This window comes from Gymnoscopelus microlampas (genome assembly GCF_963454915.1).
Source record: "Gymnoscopelus microlampas genome assembly, chromosome: 3".
Lineage (NCBI taxonomy): Eukaryota > Metazoa > Chordata > Actinopteri > Myctophiformes > Myctophidae > Gymnoscopelus > Gymnoscopelus microlampas.
In genome coordinates, this window is record NC_139940.1 from 58,180,367 (window position 1) to 58,207,124 (window position 26,758).

At 41.5% G+C, this 26,758-nt stretch overlaps 1 protein-coding gene across 1 annotated transcript; it reads right to left on the reverse strand.

Annotated features, from left to right (window-relative positions):
- Nucleotides 1-5,803: 5,803 nt before the first annotated feature.
- On the reverse strand, nucleotides 5,804-26,751 carry LOC311041946 (polyunsaturated fatty acid lipoxygenase ALOX15B-like; the record flags this gene model as incomplete). The annotated part of the gene is made up of 9 exons (XM_084052437.1): nucleotides 5,804-5,983; nucleotides 6,245-6,415; nucleotides 9,360-9,460; nucleotides 11,192-11,313; nucleotides 13,143-13,312; nucleotides 18,542-18,628; nucleotides 21,788-21,991; nucleotides 23,609-23,752; nucleotides 26,515-26,751. 9 exons carry the CDS (start codon nucleotides 26,749-26,751, stop codon nucleotides 5,804-5,806), a joined length of 1,416 nt encoding a protein of 471 aa, XP_083908563.1.
- Between the last annotated feature and the right edge of the window lie 7 nt (nucleotides 26,752-26,758).

A 26,758-nucleotide genomic window follows, 5' to 3' on the forward strand; every position in this document is an offset into this window, starting at 1 on the left:
GGGAGTGACCATGCAGGAACGTGTCACTCCTCCTGGCAGCCAGTGCTGGAGAGTAACTAAGTACATTTACTCAAGTACTGTAGGCCTACTTTGCAGATTTGAGGATTTTTTACTTTACTGGAACACTTACATTACTAGTTACTTTGTAGATGTACTTTATTATTACAAAACATATTAACCAATTCAGCCCCATGTATACAGTACTTAGACTAATTAAGTGTGCCTGCCATGCCAATGGCAAAACACTTATTGTAATCTGCCATACTAAATAAATATGTCGTATCGCAGGTCCTGTACTAAATATGAAATATGAAAGAGGGATTATGAAGTATAAACTACTATTAACATGTATTATTAGTTAATACACTTGTAGGGATTTTTAGGTGAGACTGTGACCGATTGGAGGCAAGGGGCTGAGAAAGCATTCACTATTCACTAGACTGGTTTGTCAATAAGGCTTCAGCCCTCAGTAGATAAGGTAATCAGGTCTCACCCTGACAAGAGCCTGCCTTTTGTCCTAGAGCGATAGAGTCCATGTTTAAGTGGGAATTCAAACAGTTCCCAGAGCTGAACCTTTTGTTCACAGGAAGCCTGACTACAGTACTGTTGTCTTTATGCGGGGGTAGGCTGTAGTTTATGCAGATGCAAATTTTGTGTGTGTTTCCTCCGATAACCTTAAATTATTCAGATCATTCATAGAACGCCGAATATATAATGTTTGAGCTTCTTTCGAAGCTAATAAAATGTTATATAATAATGTCATAACCTGAGTTTATGAAGAACTATAGTTTAATAGATAAGGAGATAAGAGAATAATTTCATGTGTTAAAAATCTTCTGTAAGCAGACAGATGTGTTTTCCATTGTGTGTGTTCAGGGCTGGCCCAAGTCTTTTGTTCTGACAAAGCTAGCTGGTGATTGATTGAAAGACAAAGAATGTGTCCTATGTGTACTTTGGTATATATTGACTTGTTTTTGTGAGAAATGGGGCGCTCTGCAAATTTGGCTACACGCAGACGCCACGTTCATATGGAATATAATGGACATATGAACAAAATGCTCTATACCGATCTGATCCCATTGTATTGATGGCTAAAGATTCTGACAATAAAGTGATTGTTGAGAATAACTACTCCGGACTCTGAACTGTGACTGTTTAGAAGGGCCCTATTTTCTGCCGGTTGTTATGGCCAGATACGACAAATAATAATATTTATTAAGTGTTCCTGCCATACACTGCCCGCAAAACACTTATTGTAATCTGCCATACTTAATAATAATAATAATATCTATTCATGTGTGTGTGTGTGTGTGTGTGTGTGTGTGTGTGTGTGTGTGTGTGTGTGTGTGTGTGTGTGTGTGTGTGTGTGTGTGTGTGTGTGTGTGTGTGTGGTTACTGGTTGTAATGAAGTAACAAAAAAAAGAAGATATACATAAAGTGGATAGGGTTAGGTATGGCAGGTATGATACTGTTAACCTCTTATATATCTTAAGCAACAGTTTCAAAAGTACAAGAAGCAGAAGGCACACATTATGTACATCCATACATTCAAATCACCTTTTTTCCTTCCTCACGGTCTGATCTGAGTCATCCAAAGTCCTCTTGTGCCCTCTGCAGGTTGTAAACTGTATGACATGAGCATGTTGTGTGCATTCACTGTGGTGGAGCTGTGGTTCTTCAACTCAGTGTGTTACAGTAATGTGTATGTGTGGATCTGACTTGTACACTATGTTGAGGTACAGTGGTTGTCATGTGAGCTGCAGGTTTATTTTAATGCACAGAGAAGATGATTGCTAACCACATGAACCCTATAATCTCTCAAGACAGGTTCTACTAACAGCAAAATCTGTCACCACTAACTGCCTATAAAACATGTTATGAAACCCGAGTTCCTGTTTCACACAAAAAAGGTGTGCCCCCAGAGGCAAAAACAAAGGTTTTTAATTTTCTTTTTTACTAGTGTCCCAATTCTGTCTATGTTGTAATAGCTAAATATTCTGCCAAAAAAGGTTTTAGTGAAAATAGCATACAATAGGTGGCCAGTGACTTTGACCAGTTTCACTTTCAAAACCTTTGCATCATGCATGTCACACAAACAGAATGTGATGTGTTTTGTTGATATAACAAGTTTGTTCATAGAGTCCTATCCACAAATCCACCATTTAACTGCCACAATCCACATTATCAAAACCGTTGGTGTTGTGTGCCGCATTCTGTTTGTTTGACATGCATGATGCAAAGGCTTTGAAAGTGAAACTGGTCAAAGTCACTGGCCACCGGCACCTACTGTATCTACAAGCTCATAACACAATATTCAACTCCGCCTGTTTGTGGATGAACTACTTTGGTGTTTTACTTATAAGTCTTAGCCTGATTATCAGCCTGAAGCTGCGTGAAGCTTCAGTCTGACATTGGCTGCAGTGTCCGCGATTACCAGGGGGGAGGGATTCAAATTTCGCTAAACCAATCACAAGAGATCCACGGATCCGCTTACGTCTGACGTCATTGCACAGCTTGTTTTAGCAGATATTCGCTGATTGGCTTGTTGTTAGACCACCCCCACCTCCGACTCTGATTTGACAGGTTTTTCTTCGGCCGTGAAAAGCCATAGGCTCACATTATGACACCAGACCAAGAGGAGCTCACTCAGAGAGTGGGCAGGGTCTATGGTCTGGAACCAGGCTATATAAGTCTGTCAATTGAGCTCAGAGATCAGATCGTGTTTTCATAACGTTATTTGCTGTATGGTTGATCCATATAATCCACATGGGAAATTACACTGCAGGAACATTTCACTGAATATGAGTGCTGTATTGATTTAAATATTACTATTGATTATTGATTGATTTAATATGTTCCATTGATTTCAGCTCATGGTGCTCACCTGTCCGCTGTTGAAACGGGGCTGACTGCCATTGAGGGAGTGTGTAACCAACCCTAACCCCAGTAGGTATATGTTTATCAAATATGCAAGTCGTAAATGCAAGCCTCACCCCGTTATATAATACCTGTTGTACCGGTTGTCAGAGTACCGGTTGTACGCATCTGTCTCCCTGTGTCCCTTTATGCCCATATATGGAAATCCCTGATGTCATCAATATAGTATATGCCCATATATGGGAATGCCCTGCCCATATATGGTCATATCGGTCAGATGATGGTTCTGGACATCCGGATCTCCATTATATGCCTATATATGGGCATGTCGGCCTCATCTGCAGTTACTGGACAACCGCATATCCAACCAACTCAACACCGGGTACGGCACTTGGGTTGGTCGGACGGTTCTTGCATTTATCATAGTAGGATCATATATCGTCGCTGTCATGGTCGAAACCTTATATTTTTAGATCAGCTATTTTCACTGTTTGTGTGCGACACTCTTGTATGATGAAGTAGGGCATCTATCTATATATACATTTCTAAACCCAAAACCCCCAAAAAAAACCTGCCACTGTGTGGGACTAAACACAAAAACAACATATCAATGTCACTAACAAGACACGCCACAACGTGCAGAATTACTACGCGCAGTCTGTAGGCCACTTCATACTGCTCAGCACACATCTGCCCCCTCGCAGCATAATTAATTGCGGCCAAAACAAACTCACAACATTACAGTCGGCCATGTTGTTCCTTAGCGTCATCGCCGACCACCGCCCAACGAGACCCAAGTGAGGTCAGACAACACACTCCATATTTGGGCATAGCTCCATTGGGAACATCTCCTATTATGGCTTTATATAACCGCCCAACGAGACCCAAGTGAGGTCAGACAACACACTCCATATTTGGGCATAGCTCCATTGGGAACATCTCCTATTATGGCTTTATATATTATAGAGACCAACAAACACAAAGCACCGCGCAGCGGCTAGGGGGGAGGGGCGCGCAGCGCCCCGACCCTCTAGTATATATACAATTGAGAAAAGTCAGCACTTCCTGTCCCCCGCTGAAGTCACCCCTATCTATATATATACAAACCCCCCTGGAGAGGAAGTGCTGAGGTCAGACAACACACTCCATATTTGGGCATAGCTCCATTGGGAACATCTCCTACTATGGCTTTATATATTACAGAGACCAACGAACACAAAGCACCGTGTAGCGGATAGGGGCGTGCAGCGCCCCGACCCTCTAGTTTATTAACAAAACAAAGTTGAGATATGGAAGGTTTCTCTGCCTAACTGCAACTTGATAATAATATAAATAGTTTGATAATTAATAGTATATAATTTGCTTTTATAATAATATAAATTCATTCAGGAACACTAGATTCAAGAACAAGTCGATTTATTGCAACAAATGGAATACACATACAGTTAAACGTGGCGTTAATGGCTCCGCTCTTAAGATGTTCCCTAAATATTGCTATGCAGCATGCTAAGCAAAACCAGGGAACACTAAGCAAGCGCAGGTATACAAGAGCGGGCCTAAGCAATACATTGACAGATTGACTTAAGTCAGCCGACATAAAATCACAATAGTATTTGAGCCTATGCCAGACTCTGATCAAAAGGTGGAGGCTGGGGTGGAGGAGGAAGCTGGAGCAGCAGCAGACGTGTGGCAAGCAGAAAGAGAAGCAGAGATCTAATGAATGGAGAAGCCGTATTTAAAGCTGCACTATGTAACTGTCTCTTCTACCCCGGATTTGAGCCTGGTTTCCTGTGCAAGTGCTGACATTTTTACCATTGAGCTAATAGAGCTTGCCTGCTTGCTCAGGGGATACATTTTATGTTGTTCGTGTCAGATCCTGTGTCTAAGACCTTTGACATTTGACACAATCTAAATGTCTCAATAGGAGAGCAGGGAGACAAAATACAACCACCCCAATGTTATAACATACTCTACCATACAGATAGTACAACATTATATTGTATTAATAATAAAAACAAAAAGGACATAGTGCCGCTCTGTTAAGATTGTGAGCTCTGATTGGAGCTGTGATTGGATAGTAGAATGCAAGACTGATTGTAAACAATCAGCTGACAGCCGATTACAGCTGAGGCGTGTTTAACTCCTGTGCCCTGCATGAACGCGATGCTTCATTAATTTGATGATTTGTAGAATAATATTAAGCTTTTATAATAATATAAATAATATGATAATGCTTCTGTTTTGACAGACCAACCAAAGGTGGGCTTCTCTGCTGGGTTCGGTGATGGATATGTTGGACCATTTGACACTAGAACCACTCTGGTTTACCAGAGAGTCCACACTAACATCGGCAATGCCTACAATCCATCTACAGGTAGGTGGTGATTAAATTAATAATGTTAAAGAACTTTACGCAATCAATGATCTCTAACCAACTAATGACACTACTTGCATCTCCATGAAATTAGTAATAGCATGAGAAGTGTTAACTCTGCTGTGTCATTACAAGCTAAAATGTCCAAACATTCATCAAAAATAGAATATTTACAAGCTCACAACATATTGCTATGTGACTTGTTGTGAACTTGTCGATCAGCTATTAAAACAGGGCTTAAGTAGTTAACAGTGTTTAAACGTGTCAACGTGTGTGTGTGTGTGTGTGTGTGTGTGTGTGTGTGTGTGTGTGTGTGTGTGTGTGTGTGTGTGTGTGTGTGTCCTGTAGTGCCACTTGTTGGGAGGAGAGGTCTGTAATTCCAATAGAGCACAAATGGAAGTTAAATTATCACTGAGGATTTCACAGTGTAGATTGGGTTCCCAGACATAAAGAAAGGAAAACATATGTATCAAATGGGGTGTGGCCTAATGCACATCTACCTGGGGGGTTATTCCATAGTGAACGACTTCCTGAGAATAAAGTCAATCAAATTCAAATGGCAACACTATTCTCTATCAGCTGTGGGTCCAGGTATGTGTATGGGACTTTCAGAGGCTGGTTTCTAGCATGGACAGCTGCACTGAACTCTTTAAGGTTTTCTTTGAATTGGGCCATGAGCCTCAATGGAGTCTCCTCACTGAATTGCTGATCTGGATAATCGCCAAGAGGAACCTTAGGAAATAGAAACATATATTATAAGGTATTATATACAGGTACATAAACACATTTTCAGTGTGTGTATTCACAATAGCTACAATAAATACATTTTACCTCAGAAGATTAGAACTTAAAAGCTGCATTGGCTGGGTTATTTTCACTGTGATGTCATAATATATAGCCTACGCTAGCATCCCTATCCTACAATCTGCCAAAATAGCCGACAAGTGCGCAACTATCTATAAGGTGGCTTTTAATAAAGGAAGGGACACTTACAAAGTCAGTGGACTGTTTGCTGAGCAGCCACAGGGCGGCCATGCCATGGACCGTAGTGCGGATATCAGGAAGGGTATGTAACATGCTGCTCCCACTTGAGCTCCCCTTAGTGGTGGGAGGAGGACGTTGCAACGTGCTGGGAGCGTTGGGCATCCAACCACCATAGTCATACTATAATAATAGAAATGGATTAAGATATTACACATATGCATGTGTGTACGTATGCATGTATGCATATATATATATATATATATATATATATGTGTGTGTGGTGGTAGTAGTAGTAAACAGTTTTTATTTGAGACTAAAAGGAGATGTACAAGTAGAAATCATAGATACAATCATAGATTGGATCAAAGACTGAATTGTGGGTACATCATTACAAAAAAAAAAGCATAAAAGGGCAAACAAGCAACAAACATGCAGTCAAGTTAATTATTTAAAAGTCTGATCATGTAGGGGATGGCACTTTTTTTGTACCGCTCTGTTGTGCAGAAGGCCAGGTCAAGGTCATTTAAGGAGCGGGTTTGGCGTCGGCTTATGTCGCCTCGCTCAGGTGGAAGCCAGCTCCTAAAGTGGTCAGACTGTCGGAGGGAGGTTGCAAACGCCCTGGTCAAGTCCTCGCGCCGCGAGCTGAGGGAGGGGAGTCCTAGGCGGCTACAGGCATTCCTGTAAGATGTAAAATCCCTGCCCAAGATAATCCGCACCGCCCTGCGTTGGACCCTCTCGATGGCCTTTGATTGAACACCAGTAAGGCCTGAGTGCCAGACTGGAGCAGCATACTCCAAGGTTGGTCGGATGTAGATTGTGAATATGGAGGCGAGATCGTCTGGTGGGATGGCGGAGTTTTTCAGGCGTCTGAGGAGAAACAACCGCTGGCTGGCTGTTTTACAGAGATGATCCACCTGTTCGGACCATTTCAGGTTGGACTGGATATAGATTCCCAGGATCTTCAGGGTTGAGACTTTCTGGAGTTCGAGGTCATTTATTGTTAGATTTGGGAATGTAGGGGGGGATTTTGTTGTGAAGAAGTGCAATACTTTGCACTTCTTTGGGTGCAGTACCATTTTTCGCTCGGAGGACCACCTCTCCAAATCAGCGAGGTCCTGCTGAATGATGGATGGAGCGTTCAGTGGGAGCACCTCCAAGAGGTTGAGGTCATCCACAAACTTCCAGCGCTTGGCCGTTGCATCTTTAGCTGCACCGTTGATGTAAGCTATAAAAATCCAAGGTCCTAGCAACGTCCCCTGGGGGAGGCCGCATGTTATTTTTCTCACTGTCCGAGAGGGATCCATGGTAGCGCACAGACTGTGATCTGTCCGATAAAAAGTTTGCTATCCACCTGGCCAGAGATGGTCGGAGGCCGAGCTTCAGCATCGTGGTGATGGCGAGGCTGTGGTCCACATGGTCAAATGCCTTGCTGTAGTCTGTGGTGACCAAAGAGCAGATCCTTCCTGGCTTGTCCAATGATCTGTATAGGTCATTTGTCAGGTCCAGGAGGCTATGGGTTGTTGACCGTCCAGGTAGGCACCCAAACTGCTGACTGTCGATCTGGGGCAGTATGTCTTTGAGGGTCCACTGGGTGATGAAACTCTCTGCTACTTTGCTAAGTAGGGAGGTGAGGGATATTGGTCGTATCTCACTATATATGGTTACATAGACAGGAATATTCCACTTATATTCAGAATGACTGCTCATTCAGAATAAAGATCCTCATGTAAAGACCTCAATTGGAAAATGATATTCCATTCCGGTCTGATCAGAATACATTTTCATTCGGGTTTGGAGGGGTGGTATATACCGTTTGAATCGGTATATACCAATCGGAATTTACCATATAAACACTTTATCCCAAACACTCCTCTCTGTTTGGATTACATGCATTCTTTTGCACATGTCCGTGCTTAGGGGTGCAGTACGTTAGTCCGACAGCGCATTCCTCCGACAGCGCAGCGCTCCGACGTTTCAATACTAAACCCGAACCGAACCCGCACCCTAACCCTAACCGCACGCGGATGCCACATAGTCGGAGAAAAGGTCTGTCGGATTATCGCATGCCTCCCCGTGCTTAGTAGTGCTGTCAGAATTGGCCAATTATTTTATTTTATTTAAAATATTGTATGTAGTAAAAAAATAATTCAAAGACTCCATAAGTCTATTTATGTCTCTGTATGCGTCGGCCACGGTTGGTGCTGAGAAGCGCTCGCTCCTGCGGGAAAAAAGTAATGATTCATATTCTATAGCGTCATTTAATAAGGCTTGTCCCGGAGAACGGACGCTCTGAGGATCTGAGCCTGTGATGGAGAAACAATCTTTACCTGTCCTTGACATGAAATGGGAACTTATAATCAAAATAATCTATTCAGTCAGATAAAACATTTTTTGTTTAAATAAAATTAAGGTAGCCTACATGAGAAATGTGACAAGTTGTTGGCTTTTACCGTGTCTGGTACCAATACAAAAAATAAACTGGTCTGAACTTGTAGATCTGCTACTTTCGCATTAAAACGGCGTTGAGAAAGGAACGTGGGCTCGCACCGCATATAACGCTGCCGGGCAGGAGTCGGTGCGTCGCTTCCTGGCTCGCCTACGGCCGGCAAGCCTCCGCTGCGGAGGTACAAGGGGGCTATTGCCTCCTCCCCATGCCCACCAGGGGAAGCTCTGCCCCAGGTAGTGGAGCCGGGCGGCCACTGGTCCATGCCCGGGCGTAGGCAGGAACCACTTTGCGCATGTCAAAAATGATATTCCGAATGAATGCTTTGGGTCATGTAAACAAGGAATACTTTTATTCAGGTTCATTCATGTAAACAGTTGGGTATGAATCTCTGTTCAGAATGAGTTCATTCTGAATGAATAAATAAAGTCCATGTACGTAACTGCAGCCATTTTGTCATCAAAAGCCATCATGTTGTAAAACAATACAAACAATACAGTATGTAGCTTCCATGCAGAACTCAGACTTCCTGTGGAGAGTCTGTCTGGTCAGTCAGTGGTTCTATGACAGTCTGTCTGGTCAGTAAGTGATTCTATGACAGTCTGTCCCGTCAATTAGTGGTTATGACAGTCTGTATTGTCAGTCAGTGGTTCTATGACTGGGGAATCTAGAAGGACACACCTGTCCAGAGTTGACAGCAGCATGCTGGGCGGAGCAAGTGAATATCACCATGGTGACAAACTTCACCAACTTACTCACTGAGCTGAAACGTTTAGGCACTCCTGAGTGTGGACAGAAAACATGAGAGGAAACAGTTGATGGTCAAAGGAATCAAGTAATTACAGACTAATAATGGTATAGAAGCATTGTGGTAACAGGAACATAATACAAATGAAAGTACAATACCTACGCATAGACTGTTGACATGCCGTAGTTATTCAAAAGCATTATGTTTATATCTAAAAGTATCCTTACGTGAAGTTCATCGCTACATATATCCAAACCAGAATCATAATAAACATCAAACAAAACATTCCGAAATTTGGGTTCGATAGAATATTTCTCTGTTGTAACAATTATTCTTGGAAATAACCTGCATGCCTTTGGAAAGCCTGTTTATTTCCATTTTAATCTGTTAAAACCAGGAAAGCATTTGAGTCATTTTAGATTTTAGTGTTAGCAATTAAAAAATAGCAGATCTACAAGCTAACAGCACGTCACTTCGTGCCACGCTGCAAGCTTATACATCTGCTATTTTGATTTTTTTTTTTTTTTAAACATCTTGAAAGTGTTGTATACGTATCATTCCTGGGGTCCTAAGCACAACAAACATTTTTTTCTCCAACCACATTCATAATTGGCGACTCCATAATTAGTCGAAATAAAAATGTGTATGGTCCACAGGATCATACACAATGTTGCACCTAAGTACCTACAATACATAATATTGTAGGTATATTTTACCAAGGTCAGCACAGTACATACTGTAAGTACTCAACCAGAGGAAGCTCCACAAATTTTGTGCCTCACCTATTTAGCAGTGGGATGGGCCAAAGTTCATTCCTGCAACACTGTAACAGATGCATGGAATGAACTACCCACAGGCATCAAGATCACTAGCTCCATGACTGGTTTCAAGTACTCCCTTAAGAGATGGCTCACTACCAATGCGACCTAAAGGTACATTGTTTAATAGGGCTCGCCCCCCACCGTCCCGTCCCCCCAACACACACACATACATGCACACGCATACGCACATACACACACATAAGCACACACACATGCACGCATACACATACAGATACTCACACGCACGCCCACACCCACACCAAGATCAACAGGACCACGATGGAAATAAGCTTCTGGCTTTTTTGTGTTTATCCTTTTGACTATTCCCTGTGTACATTGTTGTTTATCAAGCAATCAATCAATCAATCAATAAATCAATCAATCAATGTTAGCCATGTTTTTTAGCAATGGTTTACTATTTTTAAAAACATTTTCAAATAGTTCAAATAGCCGATCTACATCGACACGTTGTAAGCTTGTAGATCGGCTATTTGAACTATTTCACAATGTTTTTCAAAATGTCTTTCAAAAGAAGTAAAAATTGGCGACAGTTTCGGGATAGTGGCGCGCAAGATAGGGCCCAAAGTGTTTTATGAGCGGAGGGGGCACTTTGGATATCATGTCTATAAAATGCTCACAAGCATCATTTATTGACACCTGCAACGTTTGAAACTACGAATGTCCTGTCATCTGTGTTATTAACACTAATAGCTCAGCTGACTTCTCATGGTTGTGATATACAGTAGATTCAACGTCGGGTCGTAAATGACCGGGTTGTCAGACACAACCACGAGGATCAAAATAGCAGTGACCAGGGCGTCAAAAACGGCAGACGGAGAGAGTGTTGAAGCGCATGCTCAGGCGCTGGGAAGAGGAAGGCTGCACCGCCCATAGAAATGCATGGCAGACAGAAAACACTTTGTGTGCACGGCCCCTAAGCGTACCTGTGCTTGCTTGGGAAAGGAACCCTTGCTCAAAGATGTCCTGAATCCACATCTGCAGCTCACTGTCTTTTTGGACGTCAGCTTTAGTCTTGTAATAGCAGCCGAGGATTCCCTCAACAAACCTGCACAACACAACACAACACAACACAACACAACACAACACAACACAACACAAAATGAATGCAACACAACATCAACACCACATAGACCTCATCATCAGGCTTTTAATATCGTTTAAGTACTGTTATATAGTCCCATTCCTTTATTCTTGATTCTGATTGGGTGACAGGAGAAATACCAAAAGACATTAAGTTTCTCGACTCCCTACCATTGTATAGATTGTATTGTATTGCATGCATGTATTACTGATTCATTGAGTACAATATATGGACAACATTGGAAACGAGACCCATTTTTGGAATCCTTTAAGCATAACCTTTGCCTGTACTTTTAATACTCTTGTAAACAAGTATTCAATCAATACAAGCTTAACCTTCAAATCAGTATTTGTATTTGTATTTCATTTGTATTTGGAACCAAAAAGAATTGCCTAGTGTTTTCCAAGCTGTATAGATAGCTTGTTATCAATTAGCCAGGAGTTAAAGGGATATTTCACTTTTTGTTTTTATTGGGTCATTTTATCATCTACTCAGGCTTTTGTGAGCCCCCCAGACAGTTAGTTTGCTTGATTCAATATTTAGATATTTCATATTAATTTTATCAGACACTTCCCCTTCCTACAAACCCATTATAACTTCAAACTCCATTTTTAACATGTTAGATTCATAAAAAAACACTTGTAGGCTACAGTACTTGTATTTTCCCCAAAAAATATCAAAATAAATGAAAAAAGTAAAACAATTAAAAAACATGGTCTCCTCACGTATTATAAGGACAATTATACCCACTGAGCAATAGTCGTCTATTAGACGTCCGTCTAAAACAGGGTTATAATTGGTCTACTGGTGAAAGTTTTTTAGCGGTCTAGGCTTAGCCTAGACGTTGATTAGCTGTTTTTTAAACGTCTATTTATAGACCGTCTATATTATAGACGTCATTTCAACGTCTATAATATAGACGGTCTATAAATAGACGTTTAAAAAACAGCTAATCAACGTCTAGGCTAAGCCTAGACCGCTAAAAAACTTTCACCAGTAGACCAATTATAACCCTGTTTTAGCCTACCCCTTAGACGTATTTTAGACGTCTAATAGACCAAAAAATGCTCAGTGGGTAAGGACAATATCAGTCACCAGAACCAAGGACGGGTGTTTTCGATTAATCTAACATGGTTAAAATGGAGTTTGAAGTTACAGTGGGTTTGTATAGGAAGGGGGCGTGTCTGATAAAATGAATATCAAATATCTAAATAGAATCAAGCAACTTAGAAACTGTCCGCTGTCCGGGGTGCTCCCAAAAGCCTGAGTAGATGATAAAATTACCACATTTTCTTTTTAAAGGTGAAATATCCCTTAGTAGGGTAAGTGATAAACTAAACAGAAAATACATTTTCAGGTGGGTTGCCATTTTCTTATTTATTTATTTTTTTCAGCCAATCGAGAGATAGTACCCATGTATAAGCTTATATATATTTTTCTTCCAGTTTCAATTTTGTTTCTTTGTGCCATCACTTCCAAACCCTCTTGTTTATTCTGTATCCTGTATGGGATCTCTCTCATAATTGAACATAATTGGTATCCCAACCTGAAAATGCATTTTCTGTTTAATAAAGAGCTGGAGAGACATGGAGACTCCTGTTGCTGAACAAACACTCTATAGAATGCGTTTTATTTTAATATACTGTGTAGAGCTATTTAACCATTATTTTAACAAATAAAAATCTCTTATAGCCTATACCTTTAACATTTGACAATTTCTCACTCAGGGGGCTCTCCAGAGTGGCTTGATATTCATGGGACATTAGTAAAGCAGAATCATCAGATGTTCCTACTTGTGAATGATGGCCCACAGTTTGAGCCCATCATCCCTGTAGTAGAATCCTGGTACAGAGTCCATGCCACGCTCCTTGATGTCATCAGGTATACACAGAGAGCTGTAGGTCAATGAGGACGTGGATCTCTGCAGGATTGTCTTCAAAGCCTTTCCACCTGAAGCTGCAAACTGGACGAAAATCACACTTATAATAGGAAAATAGGAGAGCATTCCAACATTTGTTCCCAACAACTTGATGATAGATCTACAAGTTGTGCAACTTGTAGATAGGCTGTAGATAGACTGTATATGGGCTGCAATAGGCTTGTATATAGGCTGTTTTCAGCTAAGAGATTTTATGTAGAGGGAAAAAAGGATGGGACCAAGTATAGACCCGTGGGGGACCCCTGTCCCCCAAAGTATAGTAGGGTTTATAAGACCTGCGGGCCGATTCTACAAATGTCTTCTAAATCCTTACAGTTTTCTGAAAAAAAACGTATCTTGCTATATCAGTGGTTCTCACACTTTTTTCATGTCAAGGACCCCCAACATTATATGTATTTGGACGCAGACTCCCATTTTAAAAAAAAATGTTCCAGGGACCCCCAGAAGCAAAGATTTGAGTTTAAAATGTTTGCTTTAAAAATCTATAAAATTCAAAGATTAAAAAAACAGCAGATCTACAAGCTCATAGCGCATACAGGCTCATAGCTATATGAGCTTATATATCTGCTATTTTTGCAAAGTCTAAAATAATGGTTAAAGTGGTTAAAATCTAAAATGACACAGATGCTTTCCCGGTTTTAAAGGGTTTTATACCTGCCCTGAAGTAGTGGGAGTGAAGTCCTGACATCACTCCCACTACCCCTGGGTAACGCTGTGATTTTTCCTCTTGCAAATCCCATAGAGAAATCTTAGATCGCGTCAAAAAATCAAAAAATACACAAACCACCCGGGCAATTTTGTCAGGTATGTGGCTCTGTGTCATTTATGATTTTGAGTTACATTTCATAACGTCTGTGTTTGGAGAAAAAAAAAAAATCTTAACCTGTGGATAAAGTAGTACTTTTTTCACCATCAGTTGATGTTTCATGTCCGTATGAGTAAAATTTCCTGGCTTATTTGTTGTCTCCGCCAGGCCGAAAGGCATGTCGAGAGAATATGCTTTGCACCCTGTCTGTCCGTCCGTCCGTCCGTCCGTGTGTGTGTGTGTGTCCGTCCGCCGGTGACCAGCTAATCTCCGGCACTGTTGGCTTCATCGCAACAACTGTGCATGCCTGGATGCCAATTCAGAACCTCTGCCCCAAATTTTTTACATCACCAGGAGGCCACTTTTTACAAAACACATTTTTGACAGTACTCCTGCACATTTTGTCCAAACGTCACGCAAAGTGGTACACAGTATCTCTATAGTCATTAAACGCAACGGGTCTTTCAGATTTTTCATATTCCATCCTGATTGGCTAAGAATGGCTTCCAAATGCAGGAATGCTCCGTTTTGAACAAAATGCCTCAAATCATGAACACAGCGTGCAATTTCCATGACATTTTGCATGTACATTCCCACTTGGCCAAGGAAGAAATGCCACTTAAAATTTCTCAAATCAGCCTCTTGGTGGCGCTATAACAGGTTGATGCGTGTTTTCACCTACTGTATATCTGCACCGATCTGTGTAAAACTTTGTGCACTCCCTAGAGGCCAAGGAAAAAACATTGCCCTGCATTTTTCACATCTGCCTTTTATAGTGCCACCAGGAGGCCGACTTATGTAAAACATATTTTTTGATATTACTCCTTCAGATTTTATCCAAATTTCACGTAAATAGGTACACATCATCTGTCATGTGATCAAGACAGATCTGTTTGATTTTTCATATTCCATCCTGATTGGCTAAGATTGACATCTAAAGTTTGCAGGAGTGGCCCGTTTTGAACAAAATGCCGCAAATCATGAACGTAGCGTCCGTTTGCACGCACATTTGCATGTTGAGGAACAAATGCCACCCTTTCAACATTGCCCTATTATAGAGTCAACAGGAGGCCGATTTTTGCAAAACATCTTTTTTGATATTACTCCTACAAATGTCCAAACATCACGCAAATCGGTACATATTATCTCTTTATTCAAGTGATCAAGACGGATCCTTCTGATCCTTCCAATTTTTCAAATTCCAGCCTGATTGGTGAATTCCAAACATTGCTGGCCCACACTAACCTACATGACCTGGCGGAGACCTGTGCTCCGAGGAGCACTTTTTCTAGTTTATTTCTGGAACACAGTTGTTATATGACGCGATCTAAGGCCTAGGCTACACGTATATGGATCTTTTTGTAAACGGACATTTTTAGTCCTTCGTTTTAAAAAGAATCCCTGTCCACATGACAAAGATAAATACAAATCCCTGTCCACACGTAAACGCAGAAACGCATTGATCAGCTGCAAGTTTCAATGTTATATCAGATTTTATATTTACATTTATTTTATATATAAATACATATACATTTGTAATCACATGTTAAGGCCCAATACTGCAATAGCTGCATTATTTTTAATAGCATATACGTGAACAGCATACGTGAACATAAACGAAAACAACATTATTAGGGCGCAGCTGCAGCGCAAACAGTAGCCATGTGTACCGTTCACATTACCGGTGCCGAGTCCCTAGTTTATAGTGGTGTTCGTTTTTTTTTATATTGCCAACTCTCACATGTACATAAACGTTCAGATTTCAAATATAAAGTGCTTACCCCCGCGGATGTTACAAGGCGATCCGGACCGCGACAAGTACCCGTATCTCCCGTATATTGTTCAATAAAAAGTTTACATCACCAGGAGGCCACTTTTTACAAAACACATTTTTGACAGTACTCCTGCACATTTTGTCCAAACGTCACGCAAAGTGGTACACAGTATCTCTATAGTCATTAAACGCAACGGGTCTTTCAGATTTTTCATATTCCATCCTGATTGGCTAAGAATGGCTTCCAAATGCAGGAATGCTCCGTTTTGAACAAAATGCCTCAAATCATGAACACAGCGTGCAATTTCCATGACATTTTGCATGTACATTCCCACTTGGCCAAGGAAGAAATGCCACTTAAAATTTCTCAAATCAGCCTCTTGGTGGCGCTATAACAGGTTGATGCGTGTTTTCACCTACTGTATATCTGCACCGATCTGTGTAAAACTTTGTGCACTCCCTAGAGGCCAAGGAAAAACCATTGCCCTGCATTTTTCACATCTGCCTTTTATAGTGCCACCAGGAGGCCGACTTATGTAAAACATATTTTTTGATATTACTCCTTCAGATTTTATCCAAATTTCACGTAAATAGGTACACATCATCTGTCATGTGATCAAGACAGATCTGTTTGATTTTTCATATTCCATCCTGATTGGCTAAGATTGACATCTAAAGTTTGCAGGAGTGGCCCGTTTTGAACAAAATGCCGCAAATCATGAACGTAGCGTCCGTTTGCACGCACATTTGCATGTTGAGGAACAAATGCCACCCTTTCAACATTGCCCTATTATAGAGTCAACAGGAGGCCGATTTTTGCAAAACATCTTTTTTGATATTACTCCTACAAATGTCCAAACATCACGCAAATCGGTACATATTATCTCTTTATTCAAGTGATCAAGACGGATCCTTCTGATCCTTCCAATTTTTCAAATTCCAGCCTGATTGGTGAATTCCAAACATTGCTGGCCCACACTAACCTACATGACCTGGCGGAGACCTGTGCTCCGAGGAGCACTTTTTCTAGTTTATTTCTGGAACACAGTTGTTATATGACGCGATCTAAGGCCTAGGCTACACGTATATGGATCTTTTTGTAAACGGACATTTTTAGTCCTTCGTTTTAAAAAGAATCCCTGTCCACATGACAAAGATAAATACAAATCCCTGTCCACACGTAAAGGCAGAAACGCATTGATCAGCTGCAAGTTTCAATGTTATATCAGATTTTATATTTACATTTATTTTATATATAAATACATATACATTTGTAATCACATGTTAAGGCCCAATACTGCAATAGCTGCATTATTTTTAATAGCATATACGTGAACAGCATACGTGAACATAAACGAAAACAACATTATTAGGGCGCAGCTGCAGCGCAAACAGTAGCCATGTGTACCGTTCACATTACCGGTGCCGAGTCCCTAGTTTATAGTGGTGTTCGTTTTTTTTTATATTGCCAACTCTCACATGTACATAAACGTTCAGATTTCAAATATAAAGTGCTTACCCCCGCGGATGTTACAAGGCGATCCGGACCGCGACAAGTACCCGTATCTCCCGTATATTGTTCAATAAAAAGTATTTTAATCCGATCGCTGGCCATTTTCTTTTCTTTTTTTTGGTAATGTATCAGAGTGCAATACACCTCCCAACCATTAGTGTTGCATGGTTGAAAGCATCGGAGAAAATTGGGAGAAAATGGCTGGCGATCGGATTAAAATGCTTTTTATTGAACAATACGGGAGATACGGGTACTTATCGCGGTCCGGATCGCCTTGTAACGTCCGTGGCTCAGGGGTAAGTACTTTATATTTGAAATCTGAACGTTTATGTACATGTGAGAGTTGCCATTGTAAAAAACACACCTATAAACCAGGGACTCACGGCACGACTGTCATGGTGTGACAGTCATGTTTCAGGGCTACGCAAACAGATGAGTTTTACTTCATCAATTCATTCCATGAGCAGCCGGAACGGTCGTCCTCGTCCCAAAACTCCCCGCCCCACGCACCTTTTGAGCGGGCCACCAGCGGCCGCTCCATGGTCGCTGGATTTTGACCCGGGGCGATTGTGTTTTAGGACGACAGACCCCGCAGTCAACCCGGGTGCGTGTGCGCTACTCGGCGCAGAGAAAGAGGGTTTTCTTCACACAGTGAATGAGCTACTTTTCCCACCACTGTCTTATTATTAATTATGACATTATTTTGCCATAAATGAGCGTGCCTTGTTTCATAGACTGTAAGCGTTGCTCTCTCTCTCTCTCTTCATTTATTATTATAATGACCATGAGCGGTCCGGTGTTTATGTATTATTATATTATTTATTATTATAATGATCATGTGCGAATGTGCGATGACGTCATAGTTTCTCAAAATCTCCGGATTACATGTCCACACAGATCCACTGAAACGCATGTTTTGGAAAACCTTCACTTATTTATCCGTTTACAAAAATATCCGTTTTAGCGGCCAAAAACACCGTTTGCGTGTGGCTGAAAGGCCCAAACGCACACAGAAATGTGCGTTTAGAAAAAGATCCATGTACGTGTAGCCTAGGCCTAAGATTCCCCTATGGGATTTTCAAGAGAAAAAATAATGCTGTGACCCAGGGGGATAGAGACTTTGGCGTTAAGAGTATTTCAGTATTTGATTTCAGTGTTTACCTGATTAAAAAATCCAGTCTCAGAAATCAGGAATCCTCGGGCCAGGCTGTTGATCTGCAGAGTGTAGCGGGTGTGAGGAATCAGAAGCTGAGGAGGAGGGAAAAGGAGAGATTGAGTCATGATAATGGTATCCTCTAGTCAATGTTATACCCATTATAATTGTATTGCTAGTAGAGGTACGGGCCGCTGCGTGGCCCTTCCGTCTAGCCTCTGCGCTGGGCTCCCATCTAGTAGACACAGAGACAGCAGAGCGTGTTGACGTAGGGTTGGGAAGTAACGGATTACATGTAACGCCGTTACGTAATCAGAGTAAAAAAAAAAGTAACGGTAACGTCTTAGAGTACATTTTAAAATGTGTAATCTGGATTACAGTAACGGGGGTGTTGTAACAGGCGTTACAGGAGGATTACATTCTCCCCTTCCCCTCATTAATTTTACAAACAAGTTATAAATTATTATAACACCAAACAACCACCTGCAAGAACGCACACTCCGCACAGACCGCAATTAATTGGAGTTGAGCGCAGCGCGCAGCTCTCTGTGTAAAATCCTCACAGTGGAGGCTGCTGCTGCGTCAGGAGCGGTGTTGCCAGACTTTGCGAGAGAAATAAGCAACCAGGTCTATGAAAACAAACCCAAAAGAAGCGACTATAAAAGGCCACACGAGCACTTCAAAGCTATATATGTCGTCCATTAAACAATGTGCATATTTATATATGTTGGCTATTTGACAATAGACGATCTACAAGCTCACAACCGTTCTACCATTATTTACAAGCAACTTCAGAAAAATGAGCCCTATGTGGCTTATAATAATCAGACCAGGCAACACTGCAGACAGATACTAGGGGTGCGTTCGGAAAGGGGTGCTCCTTCCATTCCGACATCTCGCCACTCCGACTAGTGGCTTCCGCGTGCGGTTAGGGTTAGGGTTAGGGTTAGGTATAGGGTTCGTTAATGTCGGAAAGGCGACATGTCGGAAAGGCGAAATGCACCCGTTCGGAAATACAGCACTGAGCACTGCCCAGGGCTTACTTTTGATTGACTCTCTTTCAGATGTTATTCGTGGCTCTCTTTTTCGTCCTCTTTGCAGTGATGTTCCTGCGTAAAAGCCTTTACTCTTAACCTTAAACTGATCAGATGGTTTGGTTAAAGGAACTATAATCTATTAAAATGTCTTTCTTTGGTTCTGATTGTTACTAGGTTCTGATAGTAACTTGGTATATTCTATTTATTTTATCTAGTCTATGTATAGCCTTCATCAGCCTGTCAGTGATGCGTTTTCAACAGAAATGCGCATATTGGCAGTCAGCTGTGTAACACTAGCTGGTTAACGATGGCTCGTTGAGCCTGTATGCGCATTTGACCACATAGCAATCAACAGCACTAATTAATGTCAGTTGTGTGTGTGTGTGTGTGTGTGTGTGTGTGTGTGTGTGTGTGTGTGTGTGTGTGTGTGTGTGTGTGTGTGTGTGTGTGTGTGTGTGTGTGTGTGTGTGTGTGTTTAATGTCCAACTGAATGTTTTCTGTAGTGTAGATATCAAGTCTTTCCCTGTAGAGCAGGGGTCTTCAACAGGGGGTCGGGGACCCCTAGGGGGTTCTCAGATTTACTACAGGGGGGTCTCCAAATCTTTGCGTGATAGGACCTTTTTCTTGTATTTACATTAACCACATGAACCCTAATATCCCTATATTCTGAGGGGAACTTAAGAAGAGGTAGAGGGGAAAAGAGCAGACCAAGTACAGAGCCTAGGCTCAACTTTACTAAGTACTGAGAGTTTGACATGTCTGATAAATACACTGATGACAGTGCTGTTAAACAAGTCTATGAAGCTATCTATGAAATCTATGAAAAGGTTTAATCTGCAACACAAATTTTATACAATATGTAGTGGGGGTCCCTGCTTCATCTCTCCCTTAGCTAAAAAACCTTGGGGACCCCTGCTGTAGTAATCAGAGTAGACCCTCTCCCTCACGCTAAACTTAAATGACTTCTAAGTTCCACTTCTCCCCAAAAGGACAACTTTATTTTCCATCCTGAATGACAAGTCTAATATTATTATTGTATTTTGGTTATGTGCGATAACTGCAAGCCAATGTTCAGAGATTCAATATTTGTCTTAATTTCTTTAATTAACGTTTATTTTGTTGGCAATAATTCAACTGTCAGCCAGTGTTTTGAGACATACTGTCTTTTATTGCTACACAATAAATGATAAAAATAAATTCTACATGCATAAATTATAATTTAAAAATATTTTTAAATATAATACTCAAAATCAAAAGATCGGGATCGGATCGGGAGCAAAAAAACGTTTTTAGCAAGTATCTTGTAACTGTAGGGGATTCCTTTTTAAAAGTAACCCTCCCAACTAGGGATGCACCGAATGGGAAATTCTTGGCCGAAACCGAATGCCGAAAATAGAAAACAGTTGGCCGAAAACCAAAAACCGAAAGGCCGAATATGATAAATATATATAATTAATTTATTTGTTTACCAATGTTGATCAGCTACCTGATTATGGCAAAATACATGATTATGTCAAAACTTAACTTAAATAATAATCACTATTATGGGTCCATAAAACATTTATTAAGCACTTTTGAATGCATACATTAATTCCAGACTGACTGCTGAAAGATTGTAAAATGTAAACATTTATATATTTATATAATAAGATTATCCCGGATTTTATCCCAGTTTTTAAAAAGATTTTTTGAAAATAGCATTGTTTCGGTGTCTTTCGGTGATATCGGCCGATATGTTTCGGTTCTTTCGGCCGATATGTTTCGGTGGCCGAATATTCGGTGCATCCCTACTCCCAACCCTGCGTTCATTGCAACACAGGTGTTTGTGTCGACACGCAATTCGAAAGCGAAAGCAAACTGCAACATGCAAACAGGAAGTGAAGCGAGACCTAACTTGTTGGAAACCCACACACACAAAAAGCTTGGAGACGCAGACAGCCATGCATGCACAGACCTAAATTGTTGGAGACCCACACACACAAACAGCTTGGAGACGCAGACAGCCACGCATGCGCAGACCTAACTTGTTGGAGACGCAGACACACCAACAGGCTGGTGAGGCAGACAGCCACGCACAATAGAAAGTGGCACGCACTCTCTATTGTATATTAGGATGTGAATATGACATAAGTCAATGTGTTCATAATCTCAACTGGATTTGATAGTATTACTTGGTTGTGTTGCTGCACAAGAAAAACAGAATTCTGATAGCTGTACCTTGTACAGAGGATGGACCATGGGGACATTCCTTAGGAGTGACAGTGCAAAGGTCTCTGCCAGCAGGTGAGTGCGCAGCAGGTGAACGTTGAGCTCGTGTTCACTGAAATGGGCACTTCTTACATAGATCTTGGCCATCAGCCAGTCATGCTGGGAGTCAGTGGGCAAGAAGATAGGATTGTCCTCTGATGGCTTCTGCTTCAACTGTAAGGAACAACATGAGGCACTGTCACAACTTACTACTACAGTAAATGAAATTACATTACATTACATTTGGCTCAAATCCACAAGCCATACTCAATTTCCTGGCATCTGTGACATGATGGGCTGCTTCTTTGTGTATGTGAGGAGTAAAGCTCCTGTTTATTTGGTGTTATTAATTCACATTAATTTAAACTGTTGTTTGTGAGTATCTCTACACAGAACACAAATATTATATGGTGATGAAGTTACACAATTATTGTCAAAACAAGGTTGTTACTGTTTATCTTTCATTCTTTCTTTCTTTCTTTCTTATTTTTTTGCCCTTCTGTTTTTTTGTTTTGTTTTTACCAGAAATACAAGCATCACCCTGTATGAATGAAGCATCACCAAATAAATAGTTTGATGTGACAGTTTTTGCTGACACTTTTTTTGGATTGTTTATCCGTCATACAGAACAATCTACCATTATTTTTCAATGGAAGCCAGCGACATGAAGTTACAAAGCTACATCCAACGTTTGTAGCTGCTACAAAAGCTACTTAGATAAACTAAGCTAAATATTTGTATCTTTTGTATCTGCAAGTGTGAACAAAGCATTAGTCTCACAGGCAAACAACGCTTTGCCACAACGCTTTTGAGCAAATTATTTTATTAGGATTAAGGTTAGGTTTAGGCATAGTTTTTGTCCCCCCAGTGAGGTGGACCACTCGGCCCACTTGGTGAGAACAGACTAAAACCCCTAATATTAAGTTAGGAAGTAGTTAGGCAAAAACTGTTACAACGACAGAGGCGCACCGTTTCAAGCGGATTTGAGCAACGAGAGGCACCGCCGTTCGAGTTATGTACCGATAGCGAAATAATCGTAAGTTATCGCCCCACCCCAGGCAATGCCAGCGCCGGGCACTATTTTCCACCTCGGAGGAAAGCCGGGCAGCGCTATCCTCCTGGAATGTGACGCAGTGACTTAGGGTGTAGTCATGTTACAGCGATCGGGTGGGAAAGGGCCGGTCGCGTCTCACAGTCACAGATAGACTGTAAAATAAAATATGGAGCGAGTCACCCATGATGTCACCCATTGGTTTGTGGAGTGTTTTGAAACCTTGATTGAAACCAATGGGGGTGCTCCTTCCATTCCGACATCTCGCCACTCCGACTAGTGGCTTCCGCGTGCGGTTAGGGTTAGGGTTAGGGTTAGGTATAGGGTTCGTTAACGTCGGAAAGGCGACATGTCGGAAAGGCGAAATGCACCCAAACCAATGATACTAATGAAGGCGCTGTTCCATTCTGGTCAAACAGAGTCAGGGTGCTGATATTGTGCATGTTGGCTCACTGGAAACACTCTGGGGGTCTCGAATTGGGGTCCAGGGACCCTCATGGTAACGCTGAGAATGTACAATTGGAACCAAATGGACCCGTAACATTCTCAGAGTTATGGGGGTCCTTGAAAAAATATATAAATAATGATAGAACCACTGTGCTACACTGGAACAGAGCCTTCATTAGTATCATTGATAACACCTAATTACGGAAGTAAGGAAGAGGCCCAACTCCTTTCCAGTACGGCTGCTGTGTATAAAGTATATGGTTGTATTTTTCAGTCTGGAAGCTTGTTCTCACCTGGATGGCGACGGGCCTCAGTTTGTGGTCAGGTGTTGAGTGCAACAGCATTAGTGGAGCCATCAGGTGTTGCTGTTTATCGTTGATGATGTTTGCTTCCACTCCATCCAAACACTTATAGTCACACAGGAAGATGTTGCCATTCTGTTGGAAACATTAACAATGTTAGTATTGCTTCACATTGCACTCATATAGCCCTGTCACAAGTATTACATAATCACCTGGTTGCAATTAGTTGAGCTAATTTCAATTATTTTTGCATAATTGTTAGAATTGTTCCCATTAAAAATCAATTCTAATGTTCACATAATGTTCCAGAAATAGCCAAAATAGCTGATCTACAAGCTTTTTTGCTATTTTCGTTAATTTAACTATTAAGGATATGGCCTGTTTTAGCCATTGCATATTATTTATTTTGTTAATTGTGCCGGTCATTGACAGTCATCTCTTCGCAAGTTATTTGTGCAATTTTTGTTAGCTCTGTACGGCAAAAATAAAAATAGTCCCCCCCCCCGGGAACTAAAACGTTACGATCAATAAAAGCTATGGAGGTGGTTCAATGTGCACACATTAGTAATGTTAACTGGAGCATTTAGCCAAAATATGTTGATAGAACCACCAGAGTTTCCTGATTCACCTCTCGGTTCCAAGGGCGCCGATACTGTGGGTGCCTCGGGGCTAAAGCACCCAGGAGAAATGACGAGCACCCATCAAAAACTCATCACAAAAAAAGAAAAAGAAAAAAACTCCGACATCTGCCCTTCATTTGTTTCGATGTTATTATTATGTTTAGCTCAGCATCAGCTATATAGTCTCAGTTATCTTGGCATATGCTTACATTTTTTATAAGATGATCGGATCATCTGTGATAGCACGTGTAGGAAACGTCGCATTTTCATTTTGCACCGCTGTCTTGTTAAACCCAGCTGGGTGAATATTATATTATATATTATATATATTATATTATTATTATATTCCCCACGTAAACACTACGTTCATGTTTACTGCATTAAAGCAGGGGTTCTCAATCTTTTCAGGCCATCGACCCCCCAAAATAACCATATTTGAACTGGGGGACTCCCATTTAGTTTGACTCGGTTCCACAGATAAATATTGTGAAAATAACAGATCTACAAGCTCGCATTGCCTGGCGTTGTGAGCTCTGTTGTGGTGGTCCCGACCCACAGGTTGAGAACCACTGTATTAAAAGCTACAAGCAAGTTACATGTCTAGTCTATGTTGTTGACCACGTAATGTAATGTTAGAGCTTATTCGGTTAAGTGTTGTATAGGCTACTCCGTGGCGCGCCGCACGCCTCATGCACGGCTCAATCGCGCCTCATTGTTTATGCTGCCCAAAATAACAGATCTGTAAGCTGTCGACACGCCATGATGCAGCGTGTTGATAGCTTGTATGTCTGTTATTTTGGGTAGGTAGATTACGGACATTACGTGTCGCAGCACTGTATTTGGGTTTGAGAGGCTATGATTGATGTAAACTTACAGTGTAGCTCTGTTCGGGATTATTGAACAAAGGTGGCTGATGAAAGAGAACGGGGACAATACTTGGATGTAAGTTACAGTAACTGCGTCACTTCAGAGGAAACTAAATGGAGCTACTTCAGAGATGTTTACACACCCCTGGAATCCCTTAGAATGGTGGAAATGGAACAGCCAACGTGAGTACATATAGACCTTTCCTGAAACTGGCCAATTTATAGCCATATGCTACTGTATGTCATGTGACTGTGTACCACCACCCGGCCCGGTGGTCGACCAGCTGGAGGTCCATGGCTGCCTGTAGGAGCGCTCTCGTCGCGCTGGTCACAGCGCAACACGATGTAATTAATTATTTGGTAGCAGCAGGTGTGTAAGATTCCAATAGTATAAATATTTTAAATGGCTTTCATATACTATTCCAGATCTGACTAATATGAAAAGTTGCTTATTGTGAACACAATAGGCTACAAATTAATTAATATAAAAATGTATTTGGATAAAAAAAACCAAAAAAAGTTGTATTTTGTTGCCTAGCCCAGCCCAACCCAAAGCCCGACAAATACGTGACCAAGTGGACCCGGCAGGAAAACAAGCCCAATGTGGCTTATAATAATCAGACCAGGCAACAGTGCAGACAGGGAGATAGGAGAACGTATATTGGATTGGGAATCACGGCTAGCCCAGTCTTCTCTTAAAGGCAATGGCTTCTGGCACGGATATTGGTTTTATCATTGTAACGCCCAAACCACACCTATGCATAATGTAACGGGTAGCGCAGGTGTTTAGCGGGTAAGGGAGGTGCTCCAGAATACCAACTTTTGCGGGGGAACACCCCTTGCCTAGTCCTAAATCCGATATTAGTGTGTTTAGCAACTTCGCGCCTGAATAGAGGCCTTAGTGCCCCATACAGTATGTGTGCGATTTAGGTTTATTTAGTTATTTACTTGTATTTTTTATGATTTTATGAACTTTTAACTGGTTAGGGCGCGCTCCCACCGCACTTTTATTTTACCTCTGGGGCAGAATCTGCCAATGCTTTGTCAATGCAAATGCGTGGATTCACGCAAGAGTGGATTTTTCCGCTTGTCGCGCAGACCTTGCGTTTATCCGCTCTACACGACTTGTCCATTTGGAGCTGATTTTCCTCCTGTCCAATCGGGTGAGTGGAAGGCGGAGCGTCCCAAGACTCAGGAAGCACCATGGTGCTCAAGCTAACTGCTCAAGGCAGAAGTCGGTGCGGGCTACGGGGGGGTCCTGAAAGTAAGTGAGTGCGTCACTACCGTTTTTTAGCGATGTTTTACTTACTTTAATTACTTTCAAGTATTTTACTCTAAATAGGTAATTTAAAGTATTTTTTACACAAGTTTGTTATTTTTAACAGTGACGGCCCAAAAAAAAACAAAGCACCTTCATTTCCTTTTTTAAGGTCCGCCCACCCTGGAGGCTCAGCATGTCATCGGTGACAGGGAAGTTGTCTGGCAGGGCTGAACAGCGGCGGATCAACATGGGGTTGACACCATTAAGGTACTGGTAGCCGAAGAAAGTGTCCTCTTTCCATTGGCTAAACACGTAGTCTGGAAGAGAGATGGAGCTCTGTTTACGCTGCTTTCTGTTTACGTTTCTGTTGAGCCAAGCAGCATCCATTTTGCAT